The 27,581-nt window shown below is 36.4% G+C and overlaps 1 protein-coding gene and 1 non-coding gene across 2 annotated transcripts; one reads left to right on the top strand and one right to left on the bottom strand.

Annotated features, from left to right (window-relative positions):
* Nucleotides 1–1,183: 1,183 nt before the first annotated feature.
* Nucleotides 1,184–1,255, bottom strand: TRNAM-CAU. The gene has a single exon. It is a non-coding gene; the product is annotated as a tRNA-Met (tRNA).
* Nucleotides 1,256–18,265: 17,010 nt separating this feature from the next.
* Nucleotides 18,266–26,681, top strand: LOC115999733. The gene is made up of 24 exons (XM_031239633.1): nt 18,266–18,803; nt 18,894–18,965; nt 19,621–19,664; nt 19,744–19,855; nt 19,989–20,060; nt 20,394–20,456; nt 20,586–20,663; nt 20,748–20,840; nt 21,037–21,156; nt 21,435–21,521; nt 21,670–21,879; nt 21,971–22,018; nt 22,194–22,448; nt 22,631–22,731; nt 22,974–23,218; nt 23,643–23,711; nt 23,799–23,863; nt 24,208–24,377; nt 24,516–24,594; nt 25,120–25,375; nt 25,471–25,516; nt 25,799–25,907; nt 26,136–26,198; nt 26,347–26,681. Exons 1-24 carry the CDS (start codon nt 18,477–18,479, stop codon nt 26,425–26,427), a joined length of 2,865 nt encoding a protein of 954 aa, XP_031095493.1. The 5' UTR covers nt 18,266–18,476; the 3' UTR covers nt 26,428–26,681.
* The last annotated feature ends 900 nt before the right edge of the window (nt 26,682–27,581 follow it).

Genomic DNA, 27,581 nt, shown 5'->3' with positions numbered 1-27,581 from the left:
AAAAAAAAAAAGTAGAAGCGTTGTGTCGGCGAGGCTGGTCGTCTTCTTCATCTTCGTTCGGCGCCAGCGATGAAAAAAAACAGAGAAGTAGCAACAGTAGAGATTAGTCATATTAGTCAAAGAAGCAGCAAGGATAAAGTTCGTCTGATTGTTGTATTAAAGCATAGAAGTGGGTTGTGAGTGAAAAAGATTAGAGCTTTTAGGAGTCCTAAGGACTGTGGAGTCAAATAGGAGAGAGAAAGAGAGAATTTGGTTTGAAAGCAAGAATTGCAGTTCCGAGTTTTTGTACCCAGACCAATAAGCATGAAACATCTGTACCAAGCTAAATTGGTAAAACTCAGTACCCAGCTAATCAACTAAATTGGTCTTATTTGCTACTTCTCTATTTTCGATCCCAATGTGACCAATCTCAACCGTTGCTGCATCTTTTTTTTTTTCTTCGTCGATGGTGGTCTTCTTCTTATTCTTCTTCTTCGTCGGCGCCGACCGAAGAAGAAGAAGAAGAAGACCAGCCCTGCCGAAAGCATTCTGCTGCTTTTTTTTTTAATATAAAAACTAAAATGACAAAATTGTCCTTAACGAATTCATTCGCCCGAAAATTATTACCGGTCATCGAAATGTGGCTGGAATTTGATCGGAAGGACCAAATGAAGTAGGGATTTAAAAGTCGCGGGACTAAATCTAGAAATGGTCCAATAGTCGTGGGACAAAAAGTGAAATAACTCCTTAAATAATGTACTTTCCCTTAATACAAGATAAATTTTTAATATATTAAAAGTTCATTATTTGTGTACACGAGAGATAAAGTTGCGTGGTTGATTTTGACTAATAAGTACCTCAATTACTACTTGCTTTCTAACCTACTTCGTTATTATCAAATTTACTCCGCAATACTTTCTAACCTACTTCGTTATTATCAAATTTACTCCGCAATACTCCTTTCAGAATAAATTGATTATCAAATTTACTCCGCAATACTCCTTTCAGAATAAATTGGAGATGCGGGGGATCGAACCCCGTGCCTCTCGCATGCAAAGCGAGCTGCGGGGGATCGAACCCCGTGCCTCTCGCATGCAAAGCGAGCCCTCTACCATTTGAGCTACATCCCCTAACAAATTTAGTAGTCAAAATACTATATGTATCTAATTCAGAAAGAAGCATTTAAAAAAGTTAAAACCCACTCTATCAAAGCCAGGTTTTGATCCTGGGACCTGTGGGTTATGGGCCCACCACGCTTCCGCTGCGCCACTTTGATTTTGCTATAGTTTTATTATAAATGTATTTAACTCTCTGGAGAAGTATTTCTGAATTGCTTCACTTGTTTGGCTATGAACGTAAACGCAATTACTCCACTAATCCTTTAATTATTACAAAATAAATATTTATTACTTGAGATAATGTTGATAGCACTTCATTGAAGAGCCCTATAAAAAATAAAAGATAATTTCAATTGGCAAGTAATTGTAACTTGAATTCCATATTTTCACTTGTAATGTTACTTGAGATAGTGTTGATAACACTTCATTGAAGAGCCCCACATAGTGAGTTATTTCCACTTTTGGTCCCACGACTATTGGAACATTTCCACATTTGGTTCCACGACTTTTAAATCACTACCACATTTGGTCCTTCCGATCAAATTCCGACAATATTTCCATCACCGATAATTATTTTCCGACAAATAATTCATTTAGACGCAATTTTGTCATTTCATTATTTAAATTAAAAAAAAAAAAAGTAGAAGCGTTGTGCCGGCGAGGCTGGTCGTCTTCTTCATCTTCGTTCGGCGCCAGCGATGAAAAAAAACAGAGAAGTAGCAACAGTAGAGATTAGTCATATTAGTCAAAGAAGCAGCAAGGATAAAGTTCGTCTGATTGTTGTATTAAAGCATAGAAGTGGGTTGCGAGTGAAAAAGATTAGAGCTTTTAGGAGTCCTAAGGACTGTGGAGTCAAATAGGAGAGAGAAAGAGAGAATTTGGTTTGAAAGCAAGAATNAGCTAATCAGCTAAATTGGTCTTCTTTGCTACTTCTCTATTTAGACACAATTTTGTCATTTCATTATTTAAATTTTTAAAAAAAAAAATTAGAAGCGTTGTGTCGGCGAGGCTGGTCGTCTTCTTCATCTTCGTTCGGCGCCAGCGATAAAAAAAAAACAGAGAAGTAGCAACAGTAGAGATTAGTCATATTAGTCAAAGAAGTAGCAAGGATAAAGTTCGCCAGATTGTTGTATTAGAGCATAGAAGTGGGTTGCGATTGAACAAGATTAGAGCTTTTAGGAGTCCTAAGGAGTGTGGAGTCAAATAGGAGAGAGAAAGAGACAATTTGGTTTGAAAGCAATAATTGCAGTTCCGAGTTTTTGTACCCAGACCAATAAGCATGAAACATCTGTACCCAGCTAAATTGGTAAAACTCAGTACCCAGCTAATCAGCTAAATTGGTCTTCTTTGCTACTTCTCTATTTTCGGTCCCAATGTGACCAATCTCAACCGTTGCTGCATCTTTGTTTTTTTTCTTCGTCGGTGGTGGTCTTCTTCCTATTCTTCTTCTTCGTTGGCGCCGACCGAAGAAGAAGAAGAAGAAAACCAGCCCTGTCGACAGCATTCTGCTACTTTTTTTTTTTAATTTAAAAACTAAAATGACAAAATTGTCCTTAACGAATTCATTCGCCCGAAAATTATTACCGGTCACCGAAATGTGGCTGGAATTTGATCGGAAGGACCAAATGAAGTAGGGATTTAAAAGTCGCGGGACTAAATCTAGAAATTGTCCAATAGTCATGGGACAAAAAGTGAAATAACTCCTTAAATAATGTACTTTCTCTTAATACAAGATAAATTTTTGATATATTAAAAGTGTTATAAATGTTTTATATGATGACCATTAAATCTTAGGACTCTCCATTTGTCTTCCATTATTTCATTGTTTATGTTAAAGGAAATGAAAGGTTGTGGAGTGTGTATATATTGATATGGATTGCTTAATGAATGGATGAACTCTTGTGATCTTCTGTTATTGTTCTTCTTCTCCTTTTTCCCTTTTCTCTACACTATATTATCATATACATAATCTCCAAGCAATTACCGGGTAATCACCACACGAGAACTGAGTTAATCGATAAGCCAAATTACAACACGTTATCAGCACGACACGAGTGTTCTATATCTCCGGTGAACGGTACTGGTTTCTTAAAAGACTCTTATTATTTATTCCTATGCCTTTGTCTAAATTTTTCATGAGACCCTGGTTGTTTGATAATGAATTTATATTGGATGTATTTTTTCTGCCGATGTGTTTCCTTCTGCTTCATCTTTGCTTTAATATATGGTGTTAGTGTTAGAATATCCATATTCCATTTTTTAGTTTAGCAAACCACAGTATATATACATCCCTTTTCATCTTTACAATTTTATATTGCATATGCATATAGTTTTCCTTTGTTGTTGCGCATTATGTATGTATATAATGATATATGGATAAAACTTTTAAATTTTTCATTCTGCAATTTTATATATCCGTACTTATATATACATATTATTGTAAATAATTTTGTATATGTATATTTGTATATTCAGATGTGATTTTTGGACATGTACATACGTGCATATATAAATTTGTTCGTCAACATATATATATATACGAGTTAATATATATGTGTGTAATTTTTGTATATGTAATAAAGAGATAATGGTTTTTGCATTATTTTCCATTATTGGCTTTTATGTTCTTTTTGGGAAATGCATCCAAAATGATTGCATGGATAATATGTTTTTGTAGATCATATCTTCTATCACTAAACGAGAATTTACTGAGCTCTCACTTGACGGGGGCAACTATTTAACTTGGGCCCTAGACATCGAGATTCATCTCGCGTCTAAAGAATTGAGCCAAACCATTGTTGCTATGTCACAGTGTACTGACGCCCATAAGGCGCAAGCTCTCATTTTCTTACGTCACCACTTGAACCACGACCTGAAAAATGAATACCTAACTGAAAAGGACCCTTTTGCATTATGGAAGTCCCTGAAGGACCGTTTTGACCAGCAGTCATCAATTGTACTCCCTCAAGCCCAATTTGACTGGCTTAATCTTAGGTTTCAAGACTATAAGTCAGTAATTGATTACAATTCGGCCCTTCATAAAATAGTCTCGCAACTAAAGCTCTACAAACAAGAAGTTTCAGAGAAAGATTTAATTGAAAAGACCCTATATACTTTTCATGCGAGTAACCTTGTACTCCAGCAACAGTACAGGGCAAAGAATTATGAAAAGCATTCTAAGCTTATATCTGCACTTCTTGTGGCCGAGAAGCACAACCAGTTGTTGATGAAAAACCATAATGCACGATCGGCTGGTTCTGCCCCAGTGCCTGAAGCACATCATATTGCCTAGGAAAGCAATTCTAGAAGGGGTCGAGGAAGGGGTCGTGGCAGAGGTCACGGTCGAAACAACCGAAGTGGTAGAGGCAAAGGCGGCAATGACTCCCGGGTCCAAGATAAGAAACGGAGTGATCAAGGTTCATCGAGGTCACAAATTTGCTATCGGTGTGGGTGTGAGGGGCACTGGTCTCGTACGTGCCGCACACCAAAGCATCTGGTTGAAGCATACAAAATGATGCAAAGGAAAAATGATAAGCAGCCATCAGGAAGAGAATCTCATCATACTAATACTAATTTGCCTAAAGCAAATGCAGTAATGAATGATGATGACGATGACCTTCTAAAATATGAGCTTGAAGACTTTGGTGATCAGGAGTGATTTGTTTATGTTTGTGGGTTATGAACCTATGTTTTTTTTTTTTTTTTTATCATTTTCATGACTTAGCATCTATGTTTTCTATTTTATCATGATGGATAGTTCGTTTTTTTTTTTACTCTTTACTTACTATTTTTTTTTGTGCGAATTTGATAAGTAAGTAAATAATGAATAGCCACTGTCTGAGAAGTTACCTTCCAAAGTGATCGTTCAGCTTTCTGACCGATAGGTAAAAGTTAGTAGTCTTCCTAAAGTTACCTTCGAAAGAAATTTTTCTGAGGGCAACTTTTGAAGGTTTCCTACTTTCCTGAATGAATTCCTTTACTTCTCGAGTTTTACTTCCTATAAGGATCTTACTTTTTAAAAGAAGTTACTCGTCATGATCACTTATTTGATCTGATTTTCTTTTGGTTTTTACCTCTCAGATCTTACAGCATTACAAAATCATTGTCCACACAATGGAGCATGAACCAACATTGTGTTTGGTGGATAGTGCAACCACACATACTATCCTTACGGATAGGAGGTTTTTTCGTACCTTGAACAAATCAAGTAGTAATATTACTACCATTACTAATGATGAGGTACAAATAGTGGGCTCCGGAAGAGCATCCATAATCCTCCCTAAGGGTACAGAGTTACTAATTGAAAATGCTTTGTTGTATCCCCAATCTAAACGAACCTTGCTGAGTTTCAGGGATATTCGATCAAATGGTTTTCATATCGAAACCAAGACTAAGAACAATGATGAGTTCTTAATCATGACACAGTTGATCTCTGGTAAAAAACAAGAGGTTGAGGAACTTGCCTCCTTATTGTCAGGGTTATATTATACCTATACACAACCCAATAATTCATGTGTTGCATTAACCATGAAACTAAAAAATCCACATTCTTTTCAGTTGTGGCATGACCGTCTCGGTCATCCTGGGCAGAATTTTCAGTTGTGGCATGACCGTCTCGGTCATCCTGGGCAGAATATTCAGTTGTGGCATGACCGTCTCGGTCATCCTGGGCAGAATATGATGGGTCGGCATGACCGTCTCGGTCATCCTGGGCAGAATATGATGGGTCGGATCATATCTAATTCTGCTGGCCATAACCTTTTGATGGGTCGGATCATATCTAATTCTGCTGGCCATAACCTTTAAAGATCTCATGTACTTTCGCCAAATATGTTTACATGTGTTGCTTGTGCGAAAGGTAAATATATTATACGCCCATCGCGTACTAAGGTTGTACATCAGTCGCCTATTTTTCTGCAAAGATTGCAGGGCGATATTTGTGGACCAATTAGTCCACCTTCTGGGCCATTTAGATATTTTATGGTCCTTATTGATGCTTCCACTCGTTGGACTCATGTTAGTCTATTGTCCACGAGGAACAAAGCTTTCGCAAAATTTATTGCGAAAATTATAGAGTTAAATGCCCAATTCCCAGATTATCCAATTAAATCAATAAGAATGGATAATGCTGGAGAATTCACATCAACGGCTTTCAATGATTATTGTATGGCCTTGGGCATCAAAGTGGAGCATCCTGTACCTTATGTCCATACTCAGAATGGTCTAGCTGAATCTCTGATTAAGCGTATTAAATTAATTGCTAGACCATTATTGCAAAAGTCCGGTTTACCGGTTTCTTGTTGGGGACATGCAGTATTGCATACTGTAGCTTTAATACAAATCCGACCCACTGCGTATCATGATTATTCCCCCTTGCAACTACTACGTGGTGTAGAACCCAATATTTCCCATCTGCGTGTATTCGGGTGTGCAGTCTATACCCCCATACCACCTACAAATCGTACCTCCATGGGCCCGCAACGAAAACTAGGTATATATGTTGGTTATGAATCTCCCTCAATTATTAAATACCTAGAGCCCAAGACAGGAGATCAGTTTACTGCGAGGTACGCAGACTGCATTTTTGATGAAGATCATTTCCCGGCATTAGGGGGAGATAAAAGTCCTTATTTAACAAAATGCCGAGAAATTTCATGGGACGAAAAAGATCTTCAGTACCTAGACCCACGTACTAGTCAAACTGAACTGGAAGTTCAGAAAATTATTAATTTTCAAAATTTAGCAAATAACCTGTCAGATGCTTTTACTGATAATACAGGAGTGACCAGGTCCCATATCCCTGCTGTGAATGCTCCTTCGAGAGTAGAAGTCCCCAAGGGATCAGGTATGCACACTGACACTCCTCATCGCCAGAAGCGCGGGAGACCAGTTGGTGCAAAAGATTTAAATCCGCGGAAAACGAGAATTGGTAAAATATCTCAGTCACTCCAGAAAAATCTTAGCCTTCTTGAAGACGGGGAACCCAGTGAATCTGCATGTGCTCTAAATAATTTGAACACTGGAATGCGGAACATCCAGATCAGAATATTTTGGGAAATGATAATGATCTGGTTGATATCAATATAGAAACTGCCATAAATTTTGTTGATACAGGAGAAACATATAACAGAGATTTAATAGTCGTCGACGACACGTTTGCCTATGCAGTTGCCTGTAATATTCCACATAATAATCTGGATCCAGAACCAAAATCAATAACAGAGTGCCAGAAGCGCCCTGACTGGTTGAAGTGGAAAGAGGCAATTGAGGCAGAGCTTAACTCGCTTAATAAAAGAAAAGTGTTTGGTCCCACCGTACTTACCCCAAAAGATGTGATCCCAGTAGGATCTAAGTGGGTATTCGTACGGAAGAGGAATGAAAACAATGAGGTGGTTAGATATAAAGCGAGATTGGTAGCTCAAGGGTTCACGCAGAGACCCAAAATTGATTTTGAAGAGACATATTCTCCTGTTATTGATGGCATTTCATTCCGCTATTTAATATCACTGGCAGTAAACATGAAATTAGATATGCACTTGATGGATGTAGTGACAGCTTACCTTTATGGGTCACTAGATGCTGATATATACATGAAAATACCCGAAGGTATTCAAAATCCCAATACAAGAGGGAAAGATCGAAACATGTATAGCATCAAACTTCAAAGGTCATTATATGGCTTGAAGCNATGATGGGTCGGATCATATCTAATTCTGCTGGCCATAACCTTTAAAGATCTCATGTACTTTCGCCAAATATGTTTACATGTGTTGCTTGTGCGAAAGGTAAATATATTATACGCCCATCGCGTACTAAGGTTGTACATCAGTCGCCTATTTTTCTGCAAAGATTGCAGGGCGATATTTGTGGACCAATTAGTCCACCTTCTGGGCCATTTAGATATTTTATGGTCCTTATTGATGCTTCCACTCGTTGGACTCATGTTAGTCTATTGTCCACGAGGAACAAAGCTTTCGCAAAATTTATTGCGAAAATTATAGAGTTAAATGCCCAATTCCCAGATTATCCAATTAAATCAATAAGAATGGATAATGCTGGAGAATTCACATCAACGGCTTTCAATGATTATTGTATGGCCTTGGGCATCAAAGTGGAGCATCCTGTACCTTATGTCCATACTCAGAATGGTCTAGCTGAATCTCTGATTAAGCGTATTAAATTAATTGCTAGACCATTATTGCAAAAGTCCGGTTTACCGGTTTCTTGTTGGGGACATGCAGTATTGCATACTGTAGCTTTAATACAAATCCGACCCACTGCGTATCATGATTATTCCCCCTTGCAACTACTACGTGGTGTAGAACCCAATATTTCCCATCTGCGTGTATTCGGGTGTGCAGTCTATACCCCCATACCACCTACAAATCGTACCTCCATGGGCCCGCAACGAAAACTAGGTATATATGTTGGTTATGAATCTCCCTCAATTATTAAATACCTAGAGCCCAAGACAGGAGATCAGTTTACTGCGAGGTACGCAGACTGCATTTTTGATGAAGATCATTTCCCGGCATTAGGGGGAGATAAAAGTCCTTATTTAACAAAATGCCGAGAAATTTCATGGGACGAAAAAGATCTTCAGTACCTAGACCCACGTACTAGTCAAACTGAACTGGAAGTTCAGAAAATTATTAATTTTCAAAATTTAGCAAATAACCTGTCAGATGCTTTTACTGATAATACAGGAGTGACCAGGTCCCATATCCCTGCTGTGAATGCTCCTTCGAGAGTAGAAGTCCCCAAGGGATCAGGTATGCACACTGACACTCCTCATCGCCAGAAGCGCGGGAGACCAGTTGGTGCAAAAGATTTAAATCCGCGGAAAACGAGAATTGGTAAAATATCTCAGTCACTCCAGAAAAATCTTAGCCTTCTTGAAGACGGGGAACCCAGTGAATCTGCATGTGCTCTAAATAATTTGAACACTGGAATGCGGAACATCCAGATCAGAATATTTTGGGAAATGATAATGATCTGGTTGATATCAATATAGAAACTGCCATAAATTTTGTTGATACAGGAGAAACATATAACAGAGATTTAATAGTCGTCGACGACACGTTTGCCTATGCAGTTGCCTGTAATATTCCACATAATAATCTGGATCCAGAACCAAAATCAATAACAGAGTGCCAGAAGCGCCCTGACTGGTTGAAGTGGAAAGAGGCAATTGAGGCAGAGCTTAACTCGCTTAATAAAAGAAAAGTGTTTGGTCCCACCGTACTTACCCCAAAAGATGTGATCCCAGTAGGATCTAAGTGGGTATTCGTACGGAAGAGGAATGAAAACAATGAGGTGGTTAGATATAAAGCGAGATTGGTAGCTCAAGGGTTCACGCAGAGACCCAAAATTGATTTTGAAGAGACATATTCTCCTGTTATTGATGGCATTTCATTCCGCTATTTAATATCACTGGCAGTAAACATGAAATTAGATATGCACTTGATGGATGTAGTGACAGCTTACCTTTATGGGTCACTAGATGCTGATATATACATGAAAATACCCGAAGGTATTCAAAATCCCAATACAAGAGGGAAAGATCGAAACATGTATAGCATCAAACTTCAAAGGTCATTATATGGCTTGAAGCAATCGGGTAGAATGCGGTATAACCATTTGAGTGAATTCCTCCTGAAGAAGGGATATGTGAAAAATGATATTTGTCCTTGTATATTCATCAAGAACTCATCTAATGGTTTTTGTATTATATCTGTCTATGTCGATGACATGAACATTATTGGGACAAACAAAGATATTATAGAAGCGTGTTCATACTTAAAGGCAGAATTTGAAATGAAAGACTTGGGAAAAACCAAGTTTTGCCTCGGCCTGCAGATCGAGCATCTCCCCAATGGAATTTTTATTCACCAAGCTAACTATGTTAATAAATTATTGGAGAAATTCTATATGGATAAATCTCATCCCCTTAGCACTCCAATGGTAGTCCGGTCCCTTGAAGCGGACAAAGACCCATTTAGACCTAAGGAGGATAATGAAGACATACTAGGACCTGAAGTTCCTTACCTGAGTGCTATTGGAGCCTTTCTTTATCTGGCTAATTGCACTAGACTTGATATTGCTTTCTCAGTGAACTTACTTGCTAGATTTAGTGCCTCCCCAACCAGAAGACATTGGAGTGGAGTAAAACATATCTTTAGATATCTCCAACGGACAAAAGATCTTGGTCCTTATTTTGAAAATAACCAGGACATTACATTGATGGGATATTCAGACGCTGGTTATATGTCTGACCCTCATAATGCTAAATCTCAGACTGGTTATGTTATGTCTGACCCTCATAATGCTAAATCTCAGACTGGTTATGTTTTCCTTTGTGGAGGTAATGCTAAATCTCAGACTGGTTATGTTTTCCTTTGTGGAGGTACTGCTATATCTTGGAGGTCCGTTATTTTCCTTTGTGGAGGTACTGCTATATCTTGGAGGTCCGTTAGGCAGACATTAGTTGCTACCTCATCTAATCACTCGGAAATAATCGCTTTATATGAAACCTCATGTGAATGTGTATGGTTGAGGTCATTGATACAACATATCCATAGCTCATGTGGTACAATGAGCAAAGTTGATTCCCCCACTGTCCTATATGAGGACAAAATGAGCAAAGTTGATTCCCCCACTGTCCTATATGAGGACAATGCGGCATAAGTTGATTCCCCCACTGTCCTATATGAGGACAATGCGGCATGTGTTGCACACCCCACTGTCCTATATGAGGACAATGCGGCATGTGTTGCACAAATGAGTAGTGGGTATGTTAAAGGAGACCTTACCAAACATATTGCTCCTAAATTCTTTTACCCACATGAACTCCAAAAGAGTGGTGAGATACTCATTGAAAAGGTTCGCTCTAGTGAAAATCTAGCAGATTTGTTCACTAAATCCCTGCCAACATCCACATTTGAGAAATTTGTTTATAAAATCGGGATGCGAAGGCTTGGAAGATTGTTGCCTTCAGGGGGAGCGATAAACTCTAAAAGTATAAATGAATAGATGGTCTTGGAGACCTTTAAAATCTCGAAGGTGACGCCTAGAAGGCTTATGGTTGTACTCTTTTTCCCTTATCTAATTTTTCTCCCATTGGGTTTTTATTAGGCTAAGGTTTTTAATGAGGCAATCGATGCAACACATCTTTTATACTGCATGTACTCTTTTCCTCGTCTAGGTTTTTCCCACAGGGTTTTTCTAGCGAGGTTTTTAACGAGGCATGAGTATAGTTATTTAATGGCCAAGGGGGAGTGTTATAAATGTTTTATATGATGGCCATTAAATCTTAGGACTCTCCATTTGCCTTCCATTATTTCATTGTTTATGTTAAAGGAAATGAAAGGTTGTGAAATGTGTATATATTGATATGGATTGCTTAATGAATGGATGAGCTCTTGTGATCTTTTGTTATTGTTCTTCTTCTCCTTTTTCCCTTTTTCTACACTATATTATCATATACATAATCTCCAAGCAATTACCGGGTAATCACCACACGAGAACTGAGTTAATCGATAAGCCAAATTACAACAAAAAGTTCATTATTTGTGTACACGCATTTTTAAATACCTTAGTGAATTTGTTAGTAATTTATAATGAGAGATAAAGTTGCGTGGTTGATTTGACTAATAACTACCTCAATTACTACTTTCTTTCTAACCTACTTCGTTATTATAAAATTCACTCCGCAATACTCCTTTCAGAATAAATTAGAGATGCGGGGGATTGAACCCTGTGCCTCTCGCATGCAAAGTGAGCGCTCTACCATTTGAGCTACATCCCCAAATAAATTTGGGGTAGTCAAAATACTATCTGTATCTAATTCAGAAAGAAGCATTTAAAAAAGTTGAAACCCACTCTATCAAAGCCAAGTTTCAATCCTGGGACCTGTGAGTTATAAGCTCACCACACTTCCGCTGCGCCACTTTGATTTTACTATTCTTTTATTATAAATGTATTTAACTCTCTGGAGAAGTATTTCTGAATTGCTTCACTTGTTTGGCTATGAACGTAAACGCAATTACTCCACTAATCCTTTAATTATTACAAAATAAATATTTATTACTTGAGATAATGTTGATAGCACTTCGTTGAAGAGCTCTATAAAAAATAAAAGATAATTTCAATTGGCAAGTAATTGTAACTTGAATTCCATATTTTCACTTGTAATGTTACTTGAGATAATGTTGATAACACTTCATTGAAGAGCCCCACATCATGAGTTATTTCCACTTTTGGTCCCACGACTATTGGAACATTTCCACATTTGGTTCCACGACTTTTAAATCACTACCACATTTGGTCCTTCCGATCAAATTCCGACAATATTTCCATCACCGATAATTGTTTTTTGACAAATAATTCATTTAGACACAATTTTGTCATTTCATTATTTAAATTAAAAAAAAAAAAGTAGAAGCGTTGTGCCGGCGAGGCTGGTCGTCTTCTTCATCTTCGTTCGACGCCAGCGATGAAAAAAAACAGAGAAGTAGCAACAGTAGAGATTAGTCATATTAGTCAAAGAAGCAGCAAGGATAAAGTTCGCTTGATTGTTGTATTAGAGCATAGAAGTTGGTTGCGAGTGAAAAAGATTAGAGCTTTTAGGAGTCCTAAGGAGTGTAGAGTCAAATAGGAGAGAGAAAGAAAGAATTTGGTTTGAAAGCAATAATTGCAGTTCCGAGTTTTTGTACCTAGACCAATAAGCATGAAACATCTGTACCCAGCTAAATTGGTAAAACTCAGTACCCAGCTAATCAGCTAAATTGGTCTTCTTTGCTACTTCTCTATTTTCGGTCCCAATGGACCAATCTCAACCGTTGCTGCATCTTTGTTTTTTTTTCTTCGTCGGTGGTGGTCTTCTTCCTATTCTTCTTCTTTGTCGGCGGCGACCGAAGAAGAAGAATAAGAAGACCAGCCCTGCCGACAGCATTATGCTGCTTTTTTTTTTTAATTTAAAAACTAAAATGACAAAATTGTCCTTAACGAATTCATTCGCCCGAAAATTATTATCGGTCACCGAAATGTGGCTGGAATTTGATCGGAAGGACCAAATGAAGTAGGGATTTAAAAGTCGTGGGACTAAATCTAGAAATGGTCCAATAGTCGTGGGACAAAAAGTGAAATAACTCCTTAAATAATGTACTTTCTCTTAATACAAGATAAATTTTTAATATATATTATAAGTTCATTATTTGTGTACACGCATTTTTAAATACCTTAGTGAATTTGTTAGTAATTTATAATGAGAGATAAAGTTGCGTGGTACTCTCTTTCTAACCTACTTTGTTATTATCAAATTTACTCCGTAATACAGACCTTTCAGAATAAATTAGAGATACGAGGGATCGAACCCCGTGCCTCTCGCATGCAAAGCGAGCGCTCTACCATTTGAGCTACATCCCCTAATCAATTTTGTAGTCAAAATACTATCTATATCTAATTGAGAAAGAAGCATTTTTAAAAAGTTGAAAGCCACTCTATCAAAGCAAGGTCTCGATCCTAGGACCTATGGGTTTTGGGCTACCACGCTTCCGCTACACCACTTTGATTTTGTTTTTTTTTTAATTATAAATGTATTTAACTCTCTAGAGAAGTATTTCTGAATTGCTTCACTTATTTGGCTATGAACGTAAACGCAATTACTACACTAATCGTTTAGTTATTACAAAATAAATATTTAGTACCTGAGATAATGTTGATAACACTTTTCATTGAAGAACCCCATAAAAAAACTAAAAGATAATTTCACTTGGCAAGTAATTGTAACTTGAATTCCATATATTCACTGTTAATGTTAATTAAGAAAATGATTTGTTAAACTCTAATGCACATGATAATGTGTCTATCGTGGGTTTTGCTTGTACAACAATTTAAGATAAATTATTATTTCTTATGTAATTATATCATAATAAAATTATTTTAAAATAACATCGAATAAGATTAAATGTTAAATTATGACAATAATATACAATTTAATCCTTACAATAGACCAATGGTGTACTTTAAGGAGAAGCCTAGCTTACATTAATCTTTTTTTCTCTTTTTTCGTTACTTGCATTTGCCTGGGATGAAATTAATGCACTTGAATTTTAGTCATTTATGGAGCAATTATCTCAAAAGTATTGTTGCATTATATTAATATATCAATATTTCATTATTTTAAACATTTGTTTAAGGCGTCATAAAATGATAGTTTCACTATGTGTATCAACATAGTTGAAAACTCTCGGTCACATGCACAAAATAGGTGTGGAAATAATCTACCTACAATACATGATTGTAATGTCTCAATCTACATATTTTTCACAACCCTCAAAAGGGTTTTAAAAGTTTACTAGATGCAAATATTGTAGGGTTTGTGTAGCCCCACTAGCCCATATTTCTATAATTTGTAGTTTATTTAGGCTCTTTTATTTCCATGTATAAACAAAAAGTTGCAAACCCTTTCTTTTCTTAAACTTAGAATATGAGTTCAAAAAGTGTATAATAAACACATTGTTCCAGATCTCTCTCAAACCATGACAACAAAACACCATCTTGGTGTGAAAATTTAGTGCAAGCCAACAAATAACCATGGTGATTATAATGCATACTAAGCATTGGTCGTTGGATTTATTTTTATAATAATTACATTTAAATTATTTCTCCTTTTTCCCATATTTATTTTAGTAATAATATAATTACATAAATCATATTACATATCAATTTTTTTAAGATAATTGCAGACAAACGGGCCATATATTATTCAATTAATTGAGTGATACTTTTGCACTAATTTTATAATCAAATAAATGTACACTTTCAAATATTAGAATTGTTTATAATTTCATCTTTAATTTTATTAGCTAAATATATAATAAAAAATTTTACCCATGCATCGTACGGGTAATTGGGCAATTATTTATTTGAATTCAAGCAATAATAACATCATAAAACACAGTCCAACACATTTTATCAATTGCACTATATAATATTCGTTGTTATAATTTATATAATTGTATACCGATCAAAATATTCTTAAAATATTATAACAAATTCATTCTGTGTAACACACGGGTGAAAATACTATTGTGTGTGTGTGTGTGTGTGTGTATAATATTCATTTTTATGACATAGAAATGGGATTTACTCAGTGCACACCATTGAATGATAGTTGCAAGTTTCCCTCGTCACACATACATAATAGTTGCAATTATGTATCTGAGTACATTTAATTTTTTATTTTTTATTTATCGGTGGACAAATTTTAAATTTTAACAAAGCGACAATTTTATTTACAGTTTTCAAATTTGACAGCTCTATATCTTTATGTTTTTTAACATTATATCAAATTTTACTAACTAAGCCAAAAAAAAAAAATAATAAATAAAAACCCTTCACGAAGTGGAATGTCATTTGGAACTTGAAAATCCCTCATCGACTGATAAGTGTCAAAGATGCTATATCTTGTGAGGTGTTTTGGAAGCATTTTGTGGCTTGATTGTAGTTCTTTGAGCTATTGTGTGCTTAGAATAACTTAAATTGCCAAAAATTGAGAATAAAGACTGTGCATTATAGGAAAATAGAGTCATATCAAGGGCATTTTGGTCATTTAAGAGCTTAAAAGAAGGATTCCAAACCAATAGGCTGCATGAGTGCTTGCATGCTCGTGCATCGGATCGTGTTAAACCTTGCTGAATGTTGCACGCCATCCTACACACTCATACTGTCATACAAAAGAGAGCATAATAGGAATAGTGAGTTGCACAAGGCTATGCACACTCCTGCACTCACTCATGCAATCGTGTCTAGAATGTTGCATGCCCTGGCTGTACAAGCGTACGCATGGAAGATCGATACAACAATCAGTACACAAGGACATGCACGCATGTGCATCAAGTTAGGGATAACTTCGAACCTTTGTGCTATAAATTGGGAAGTTGAAGGAGATTGGTACCACACTATAGCCTTTTCCACTTGCATTTTCTACCTTACGTCGAGAGGCGAATCCCAGAAGAAAATATGCACTCAAGGTGTTTGATAAAATGACTTGAGTAGTTAAAGTTGCTACAAAAGTAGAACTCGAACTATATGATAGGCCAATGGCCATGTGCATGGCTTTGACAATGGGTATCATCTTTCAAGGATCATGATTAATGCATTACACTACTCCCTACGTAGGACCATTTCATTGCATCCGAGCAAGGAAAACTTAATCCAAGTCTCATTTTCTACTCATTGTCTGCAACTTATTGCTTGTTTACTTGTGAATTGACAATTGCATTGCTTTATTACTTTGCTCATGCTCTCTCATCAAGCTTTGAAACTTAGGTTCCTACTGTTCTTACATACTTGTGCTTAACCGCACATTGTTCAACTCCCATTGGTCATCCTAGATGATGAAGTCCCGTGCGGGAATTCAATTGCACACAATAATATCACTCATCATATACTACATCTTTCACCAGATAAAGAACTTTATCTAGTGTGTAGCAAGAGGAATTTTGCCTACTGCGTCTAAACTCAGTACTAGGGGCCGGAGTGGACTTGTTATCTACCTGCCCATGCTGCAATGAGGAAGAGGAAACCCATGACCATGCACTTCTCATGTGATGTGTCGTTCGCAATGTTTGGCGTTGATCCCCCTGCGCAATTTTGGTGAGTAATGCTCAAAGTCTCAGCACATGGCTACATGGTACAATTGACGGCGGTAGTCTAGCTAACACAAATTTGATGATTCGAGCTATATTCGTCCTAAGTGCAATTTGGCAAGCTCGCAACCAACTCTGCTAGGAGAACACCCCTTTAAATCCAAGCTTAATGCAGAGAACAACAGAAGCTTAGAGATCTCTAATTGGCTAACCGTGAGAACCAAAACTATTCGTGATTGGATCGAGGTTGCCCAACCACAGACAACTACCAACGCCCCCATGATCTGCCAAGTGGACGCATCACTCTTTCCCCCAATTGTCTAAGGTAACTTTCAAAGCTTACTTATTATCTACTGACGAAGATTTCGTTGCAATAATAAATGGAGAATTGGGTTGTCCTTTATCTCCCACCTTGGCTGAAGCATTAAGTTGCAAAGAAGCTCTTGCATGGTTGAAGAGTTAGGGAGTTAGGAGCATTAGGCTTGAATGTGATTGTCAAAATGTTGTTAACAAGTTAAATAGGAAAGTTCAAGGCCGGTCTCACACATGCTAAATTATTCACGCTTGTATCATGGCAATGACATCCTTTGATTTTGTGTCTTGTGTCTTTATTAGGAGGTCGATGAACTATATTGCCCATGCACTTGCTAAGGTAGTTGGTTCTCAATCTGGCTCCGGTTATTGGGATGATTCCCAGCTTGATTATATTCTGTCTCTTATCCCTAATTTTCATTAATATATAATTTATATTTTGATTGTAAAAAAAAAGAGGAAAATATTGATTAAAACAGAAGAAATAATGCTCAAATAGGTTACAAAATTACATGAAAAAATGTAATTGGGTCCTTAAACAGTTGAAACATAAAAAATTGTAATTAAATTAAAATTGACACGTTCTGATTATGGCCGACTTAAGGTTACCCCCACTAAAAAAATAACCCCGTATAAGTTACTCCCTTTGTCCCATTTCCAGACAACCATTTTGGGAAAGCATCGTTAAACGAACCAGACAACCATTTTGGGACGGAGATCAGTCGTTATACTATGGACCATGGTCCACAATGCATTGTGGACCATGGGTCATGGTTGATACTGCAGTTGTGTTAAACTGATACTGCAGTTGTGTTGAAAGGATACTGCAGTTGTGTTGAAAGGGAACTGCAGTTGCACAGAACAGAGGCCGTGTCATCCATCTGAAACTGCAGTTGTGTTGAACAGATACTGTAGTTGTGTTGAAAAGATACTACAGTTGTGTTGAAAAGATACTGCAGTTGTGTTGAACGGATGAATGACCTATGTTCCGTGTACCTGCAGTTTCCTTTCAACACAACTGAAGTATCTTTTCAACACAACTGCAGTATCCGTTCAACACAAGTATCAACTATGACCATGGTCCACAATGCATTGTGGACCATGGTCCACCGTATAATTTGCGCCCGTCTTCGTCTTCATTTTCATGACAAAACTAAACTGATAAGTGATAAAAAAGAATCAATCAAATTCACGTCACTGGCAGTGAGTTACAGACAAATTCTTGAATAATAAAGAGAAGAGATACAAAGCCAGTGAACACGACAGAGACGAAGGCAAATTATATATAATGTTTGACTCCTCTCTCTTGCCGTCCGAACCTCCCTTTTTTATACTCACTACCACTCTTCACATCTCTCACACTCACTCACCTCTCTAATCTCTGTTAAATCTTCAACTTCTAATTTTAATTCTAATGGCTACTTTCCTCTCCCTGAATTCCAAGATTCCGGCTACTCTCCGCGGCAGGACAGACTCTTCTCAGTCTCAGGCGACGCCGCTTTTCGTGCCGAGAGAAATTATCAAATTAGTTAGTGGAGATTGGAGGAGTTGCAGAGTTGGAGTGGTTAGAGCATCCGCTTCCTCCTCCTCTACTGAGGTGGTGGATGATCGCCGCGGTGTCGCCTTCCAGGAGAAGGCTGAGAAAGGGAGGGTTTTGAGAGTTGGAGTCATCTGCGGTGGGCCCTCCGCGGAACGGGGAATCTCTCTTAACTCCGCTCGATCAGTTATTGATCACATCCAGGTTCACCATATTCTTTCTTTTTTGTATGAGATGTTTTTAGTTTTCAGTTTTCATAATGAATGGCCATTTTAATTGGTGCTATTACTATAGGGGGATGATTTGCATGTTAGCTGCTATTACATTGACTCTGACCTCAAAGCCTTTGCTATATCATCAGCTCAGGTCAGTAGGCTACATTTTGTGTTCACTCTCTTTCCACCACTATGCTTCCATAGTTATTGTACCTATAGGTCTGTTCTTTATTTTCTGGCAATCAGCTACTATGAGAGCAAATACCAATGTTGGTTACACGAGTATTAATAAAATGACAATTTTGTATCCACCACTATTGCTTTAGTATCAATTTTCATCCACGACTATTGTTTTAGTGCCAAAATTCATCACACCATTCAAGTATTCGTTTTTAAGGGTATTTTCATCTTTTTCAACTTAATATCTTAATTTGAGCCTGAATAATGAGATTTTAAGCCCCAAGATTGATCTCAATTCGCGGGATCGATCTAAGGGCTTAAGTCCCTTTATTCATGTTCAAATTGAGATCTTAATTTGAAAAAGGACGAAAATACCCTTACTTTCATATTTATGCATATATTAAACAAATGGGTGATCGGCGTGATGAATTTGGCACTAAAACAATAGTCGTGGATGAAAATTGGTACTAAAACAATAGTCATGGATGAAAATTGGTATGAATTAAACATGTGGACCAAAAATGTCATTTTGCTAATACTCTTAGGACTAAAATTGATATTTGCTCGCTACTATGAAATGCAAAATGTACTGGATAATTGAAGTTTCGTTTTTAAATTTTATTTAGGTTTACTCAAACACTCCTGCAGACTTTGATTTCAAGCTTGAGAGGTTAGTTCTTGAACCTGCATCACTTTACTTGATTGCTTGAATGGTTCCTACACCATAACTTCATTTTTTTTTTTTTCAGTCTTGCCCAAGGCTTCGAATCTCTGTCCGACTTTGCAGAACACCTTGCTGCTTCTGTAGACATAGTTTTCCCTGTTATACATGGGCGTTTTGGAGAAGACGGTGGTATTCAGGTGGCTGTTGAATAAGTTGAATTACTTTATACCTGCTGATAGTTTGTTTAGCTTCAAACAATTTTAGTAATTTTCTTTCCTTGTATATTCTTTATTACCAATAAGTCTTTGGTTTTACTTGGTGGTTATTCAGGAACTACTGGAAAGATCTAATATTCCATTTGTTGGGACTAGGTCTGCTGAATGTCAAAAAGCATTTGATAAAGTATGTTTCTGTTTTGCTGACACCTTATGTTTTATTTTATTCAGAGCTAGCATGAGTAGCACTTAATGAATAGTATTTGATTAATCTGGAATATATGTGTTCTTGTGGAAATAGATCTTTTGATTACTAAAGCAATACCCTGTGCTTTCTATAAAATATTTACTGACAAAAAGGACACATAGTAGAACCTTACTACTAACATATTATCATTTTTTACAACTCTCCTTTATGGAGCGGGCAATAAATGATGAATGATGTTAATGTTGAATTGTCGATTGCCATCTGATTAAATAGCCAATATTTGTGTGTGTTTTAATTTCAAAATTTTGGCAGTATGAAGCCGCTTTGGAGCTTGACAAACAAGGTTTTGTTACAATACCCAACTTCTTAATACAGGTGCTGCCCTATGTTTCTTTTTGGTGATACGTGTACACAAGCTTTTAACTATACTTTTGAACTTGGCTTAACAATGAGTATATTGTTGTTATTCACTTCACTCCGCTCAATTTTTAAAATGTCTTTCAGGGAAATGATTTGGATGAATCCAAACTGTTGAATTGGTTTGAAAGAAACAAATTGGACGCTAAACTGGGGAAAGTTGTGGTAAGAATTGTCCCTGTGTTCCTCTGATCTTGCAGTACCAGCTAAGCTTTTTGACAATCTGCAGTTTTTTCTTTGAAAATGCAGGTGAAGCCAACAAAGGCTGGATCAAGTATTGGAGTTACTGTTGCCTATGGTGTCACTGACGCTCTCCTAAAAGCTAATGCAATCATTTCTGAGGTAATCTCTTGTATTCTTTTCTGACTACCTATTCTGTTTTCAATTTACTTGTTATCAAAGTCATGTTTGAGACCAATTAGAGAAATATTTATTTGCATTGGAATGAACATTTGTTTTTTTTTTTTTTTTAATAATTATTATAGTTTGTGATCAGCTTTCTATTTAATCAGTGATGCTCTGTTCATTATTTGAGCAGGGAATAGATGATAAAGTCATTATTGAGATTTTTCTTGAAGGAGGGAGTGAATTCACAGCAATTGTCCTTGATGTTGGATCAGGTTTTGATTGCCAGCCTGTTGTTTTACTGCCAAGTGAGGTGTGTACTTTACTTTCATTTTCCATTCGTTATATAATATAGTGTTGTAATTCTCTACAATATTACAGATACATCTTGCACTCATTTGATTATTATGTTTAATTACCTCACTGTGGAATCTTGAAGATACCAGATTAAGGATAGAGAACTTAATAGAGTTGCATCATAGCTGTAGAAACTACGTAAAACCTGATCACTATTATGCTACTTGTTACATTATCTATTTATATTCACTATATACCCTGCTAAGTGTCTAACCCTATAATTTAATGATTCAGGTGGAACTTCAATTGCATGATAATGCTAATGTTAAGGAAAAGGATGCAATATTCAACTACAGAAGGAAGTACCTTCCTACACGACAGGTACATAACTTCTAATACATACTTTTCCCCTTACAGTCCTGTTGTGCTATGGAATTCAAAAATAGTGGCACAGCATTGTATGAAACTATTTTCACTATATTCATTTCTTTAAATTTAATACACAAGGGACTGTCTATAAACTTTGCAGGTTGCCTATCACACTCCACCTCGATTTCCTGTTGAAGTAATTCAAACTATTCGTGAAGGAGCATCGTTATTATTTCAACGACTTGGTCTACGTGATTTTGCTAGAATTGATGGTTGGTTTCTTCCGTCTTCTGGTCATGTTTCCTCTTCTGTAGGAAACAAATTAGGAAGAACTGATCTGGGTACAGTAATATTTACAGACATCAACCTTGTGAGAGACCTGGACTTTCTTTCTGTTTCATGTTAGTGGTATGACTGGTATCCTGGAATTTTTCATTGATTGATTCCTAATGTCTCTCTAGATTAGTGGAATGGAGCAAACAAGTTTTCTGTTTCAGCAGGCATCAAAGGTACACAAAGAACTGCTTCTGATTGGATATTCAAGATCATGATTGTAAGATTGTTAAATGGTTGAAAGGACATAGGTTGTTTTCCTTGTTCTGAATGTAGCAATTCCTTGCACTTGGAGTATTCTTTGTTGCACCTGCATGAAGTAGTGAATTTTTATTTATTTTCATTGTGTAGGTTGGTTTTTCACACTCAAATATCCTGAGGACAATTATTCAACGTGCTTGCCTGCGATTTCCAGCTCTTCTGTCCAATAGTATCATATCAGGTGCCTCACAAAGAAAACCAAATTCCTCAACACCAACTGAAGTACTTCCTAATCCGAAACAAAAGAAGAAAGTTTTTGTTATCTTTGGTGGTGATACTTCTGAACGTCAAGTATCTCTAATAAGTGGAACTAATGTTTGGCTTAATTTGCGAGCATTTGATGATGTGAGTATATACTATGTATTAATCACTGTATAATGTTAACTTTATTTGCAGATTAACTTCCAATTATACAAGAACTTTTCTTTCATAACATCATCACATTGAGTTAAAGGGTATTGGCATTTGATTTGCCAATATTTGTATCTAAAATAAATAACATGTCATTGCACTTTTTCTGCTTACAGCTTGAGGTGACACCATGTTTACTTGCCCCTGGGAATGGTTATTCATCCAAACTGGATGGTAATAAGCAGGGTGTGAAGTCTAGGACAGTATGGTCATTACCGTAAGTAAATTCCTAATTGACTTGTAAGATTTTTAATTTAGGTTTGACACCCTGTTTATTTAGATTGATCATCTCAATTGAACACTTTTATGAGAAGTATCTGAAACCCTTTGCAATCTTGCCCAATATAAAAAATTATATGCAATTAGGAAGTATTAAGACAGGTTAGAGGCTATCCGTTTGGTTTAATTAATTAATTAGTTAATTTTTTGGAAATTCAGTGCTCATTCTTTTTCATGCAGCTATTCCCTTATCCTAAGACATACTATAGAAGAAGTCCTTGATGCTTGTTTGGAGGCAATTGAACCTGATCGAGTGGCATTGACATCTCATCTACGGAGCCAAGTGATGACTGATCTCATGGAAGGTTTGAGAAATCATGAATGGTTCCATGGCTTTGATATATCTGATGAATTACCAGAGAGATTTTCCCTGGGGGACTGGGTCAAGCTAGCCAAGGAAACTCAAGCAACAGTCTTTATTGCAGGTAACTTGATATTTCCATTAGTTGTCATTCAAGTACCTTGTATTACAGATTATGTCAATTTACAAATACTGTCATTATATATATGTGCTAGATTCTGTAAACCCTGTCCTTCAATGTGTTTGGTACTGATTTCCAATTAGGTTGGATGCTATTTGTTTATGAATTTTTGGGGGACACAATATTCACTATTGTCCATGTGAGGCAACCTATTAACAGAATTCCAAGAATTAGTTACAAAACAAAAGTGCATGAATATCCTTTGTTATTAACTGTTTTAATTAATACATTCCAACAAAGTAGTTTATATGTATGGAACTCTTCTTCCTCAATGTAAACCCTTCATATGTCTGAACTGTTCAAAGTATTGTTTAAGAAATTCTGAAGCCTAATGATTGATGCAATGTTTGTCTGGTGTAATGGGTAGTACATGGGGGCATTGGTGAAGATGGCACGCTCCAGTCTTTGCTCGAGGATGAAGGAGTCCCTTACACAGGTAAACTTTCCGTGTTCTCGGGAAACAGAAAGATAATCTAATATCTTCAAATACATAGCTGATTATTTGCTATTTTCTAAAGTATAGGTCCTGGTGTGGTGGCTTCAAGAACATGTATGGACAAAGTTGCAACTTCACTCGCTCTAGAAAATGTAAGTTACGCTGTATGTGTGACTTGGATAAATCTGCATGCTTGTAACTCCCAGAATTGTGATTAGAAGAATGGTGAATAATTTGTTACCTAAAAGATGATATACCGAAAGTAACAGTGCTTTTAAGTTGCATTCTATTTTGTATCACCGGTATGATGAAACCACAGAACTATTTTCTTCTAAGAACAGGAATTTGACCCCTACAATGCAACTTGTTTTATAAATGTTTGTATCTATCACTGTTTATTGACTCAAGGTAACCATCAAATTTCTGATATCCATACACAATTACACATTACTGAATCTATCGATTTTGACAAGGATCAAACATGTGTACTGGACAGCTTGCAGATTCTGGAGTTTTAACCATAAATAAAGTTGTAAAGAGAAAAGAGGAGCTGCTGAAATTGCCTGTAACTGGACTCTGGCATGACTTGATAACAAAACTTCGTTCTAACACATTATGTGTTAAACCAGCTAGAGATGGTTGCTCGACTGGAGTAGCAAGATTATGGTTTGTTACCATCTGATTTTCAATATAATTACATATTGACATACATGGCACTAGATTGCCAGTGCTTCACTGCTGTTGAGCTTTAACTGTTTTTCTTCTACTGTTAATCTTTGAGTGCGAATTTCTATCATCATGCAGCTGTGATGGGGACCTCACAGTGTACATAAAAGCATTGGAGGACTACCTTCCTCGGATTCCTCCTAACAGTTTTTCAAAGGTGATATACGTACTTGTGATTTATTTTATTATATATATAATAATATAAATTGTTTCCCCAACTCTTGGAATATAATCATCTTTTTCTAAAATATTTGTATGCTGGCTTGTGTTTATTGATGTTATTGGTATTGAATGGGAAAGTATCAGCACGACTTATAACTAAAAATAATCACAAAATGGATACAGTATTCCTGTAATACAATCAGTGTGGAGTTATCTCATCATTAGTCAAACTAGTCCTTCCAGCGCCATGAATATTTCACCATATCTCTTCTATGCTATTATAATAATCCTTGCTCTAAGTAATTGAGCTTTTCCCCGCTGTTTATGCTTCTCGTATAAAATGGACTAGTGTTACTGATTAAAAACTTCCAGGCCTGATTGGGTTAATTGTTTTCGGATTAAATTTCTGGTGAATCATGATTCAGCTTACAGCATATAGCTACAGGGATAGTTGGTACTGGAATTTTAATTGCCATTTATTTATTTATTTATTTTGTCTTTCTCTTGACATTTCAAATAGGCACATGGGATGATTGAGATGCCAATTAATCCCCCAGAGCTTTTAATATTTGAGCCCTTTATTGAGACTGATGCGATCACTGTCTCATCCAAATCAAGAAATGAGAATGCACATCATTTGCTCTGGAAAGGAGACAGTAGATGGGTAGAAATCACTGTTGGTGTCGTTGGAAAGCTCGGAGCTATGCGTTCACTGACTCCTAGTATTACAGTTAAAGAATCCGGAGATATACTATCACTAGAGGAGAAATTCCAAGGTACTTCTATGGGATAGAACCAAAAACAGGAGTTAACCTTAAGGTAGCTTGTAATCTATCATTTTGCATGTAATCAAGTTGATGTTTCCTTGCAGGTGGAACTGGCATCAATCTGACGCCACCGCCACCATCAATTATAAGGTTCATTTTTTTTTCCTCGTTTTTTTTTGGTGAGATTGTCTTTCGAATGCTGCTGTGACTATTCATTTGAATACCACCTGCTCCGTAACATTATTTTAAATCAATACCTTTTGGTATTTTTTCCGTGAGAATTGTTAAATGAATACCCCAAATCTCTACTTTTAATAATATGTTTGCTTCGGTAGTTATGTAGCATGTGAGTTTAGACCACGGTAGGTATTCGTGCAATTATTTTTCTTCTTCTATCTTAGGCTTACAAATACTTCCTTTTTCTTCAATCAGTAGTGGGGCCTTGGAGAGGTGTAAACAACACATTGAACTTATTGCAAACAACTTGCAGCTGGAAGGATTTTCCCGTATTGATGCATTTGTTCATGTCGACAGTGGTGAGGTATGTCATCAAGTCATTGTTCAAATTGGTGTTTACATTTTAAAAAGGAAACTTCGAAAATGGAATGCTTTCTCCCTGTTCCCCTTTAACTAGACACAGCACTACACTTTATGATATGATGTGATAAAAGCTATTGAAAAGTTTGGAAGCTAGCGATCAATGTGCCTGCCCAGTCTCGATTTCCTTTTTATGGTGATGGCTTCGCTTGGTCTACCTTTGTGATTACAGGTGCTGATTATAGAGGTTAATACTATTCCTGGAATGACTCCTTCCACTGTATTAATTCATCAGGTGCTGCGTCCATCTTGTTTCATCCATACCTTCAAACTCACACGCACGAGTGTTATGATCTATTTGAATTTGAAACAAATACACAATCGTCATAAATGTTTTCTGGGCATTGATATTAACTCATTAAATCTTCGTTTTGTGTGTTTAGGCACTTGCGGAGGAGTCTCCAATGTATCCTCACGATTTCTTCCGCTTTCTACTTGATCTCGCATCAGAGAGGTCTATGTAAAATGTTCTGCTGTAAAATCACTTCATTCTGTGAGGAGAGTTTTGTGATTTCTTCTGTTTTTGCTTTTCCATTTCTTCTCTGTGGTGCCTTGTATTTTCATGTAAATTTAAGGGCTTTACTGCCCAGAATATGTTACAATTGTCCATTGTGTTGCATGAAGCTAAAATGAGATCCTACTCGAGGGAAACTCTTATAATGACGTATTCTTTACAAGAGTCAAATCTTTAGTCTTATTGTTATATTAGCTAGCTGTTTACCGATTGTTTTACCTGTTGAGTTTGAGATGTATCTTTTGAATTGTTTTTACCGGTTTCTTTAAACCTTATTGTTTAATTGAAATTCAATTACCTTGTTTGATTTACTATTTTTGTGTCTTTGGAAAAAAAGAACATTGCTAATCTCTCTTCTCTATCTGCCACATGGAAAAAAAAAAGTCGGACAAAACCTTTCATTTCAAACCAATAATGTTATTCTAATAAAAATTTACTTTTGTTTCTTGGAATGAAAATGAAGAATGGAAATTATGTAAAAAATAAATAAATGAACTTGCTCTCATTTTTCGAGCTTCACACACAAGAATGCCCTATATGCTAAAAAGTGTGGACATATCTACACCCTCTATTTATCAATATATTGTGATCCTTGTTTTTAATTTGGATGGATTTAAAAAAAAAAAATTAAAAAGTCAAATAATAACTTGTTTATTTATTCTACAAGGGTGTTTCGCTCTGTCTCAAACTTTTTATAACTATATGGGATTATGTAGAGTGTGTTTGATTTATCTAGCGTATAAATCAGAGGTTCTGTTCTTGGCGATTAAACCTTTCTTCTCAAATTGTGTTTGCGGTTGTCAACTAATTAAACAAATAACATCTGCCGTTAATTTGCGGTGCAAAAGTTTATGTAGTCTTCTACTATTCATCTAGGTGTTTATGTGTTTCTCTTTCTATCTTTATGTTTTTGTATTATGATTTTGTGGTTGTTTTGTGATTTGAATTTATAAGCATGGATGTTTGATAGGAATGTAGGTTTGAATACTTGGGTTTAGGGAGATAGCAAATTGTTGTCATGGTTTTTGGTTCTACATGTATTGTTATTACTGCATATTGTAGTGTCCAGTAGGCGTTATTGTTAGGGAAATATATTCTATATGC

Source organism: Ipomoea triloba, chromosome 12, assembly GCF_003576645.1.
Source record: "Ipomoea triloba cultivar NCNSP0323 chromosome 12, ASM357664v1".
Classification (NCBI taxonomy): Eukaryota; Viridiplantae; Streptophyta; class Magnoliopsida; order Solanales; family Convolvulaceae; genus Ipomoea; species Ipomoea triloba.
The sequence above is the reverse complement of the archived record's forward strand: the minus strand, read 5'-3'. Positions and strand labels throughout refer to the sequence as shown.

Coding starts and splice junctions, on each gene's coding strand:
- LOC115999733 (XM_031239633.1), top strand. CDS start 18,477: ATGGCTACTTTCCTCTCCCTGAATTCCAAGATTCCGGCTACTCTCCGC. Junction 21,157..21,434: donor TTGTTTTACTGCCAAGTGAG/GTGTGTACTTTA, acceptor TTAATGATTCAG/GTGGAACTTCAATTGCATGA. Junction 23,219..23,642: donor AGCAACAGTCTTTATTGCAG/GTAACTTGATAT, acceptor TGTAATGGGTAG/TACATGGGGGCATTGGTGAA.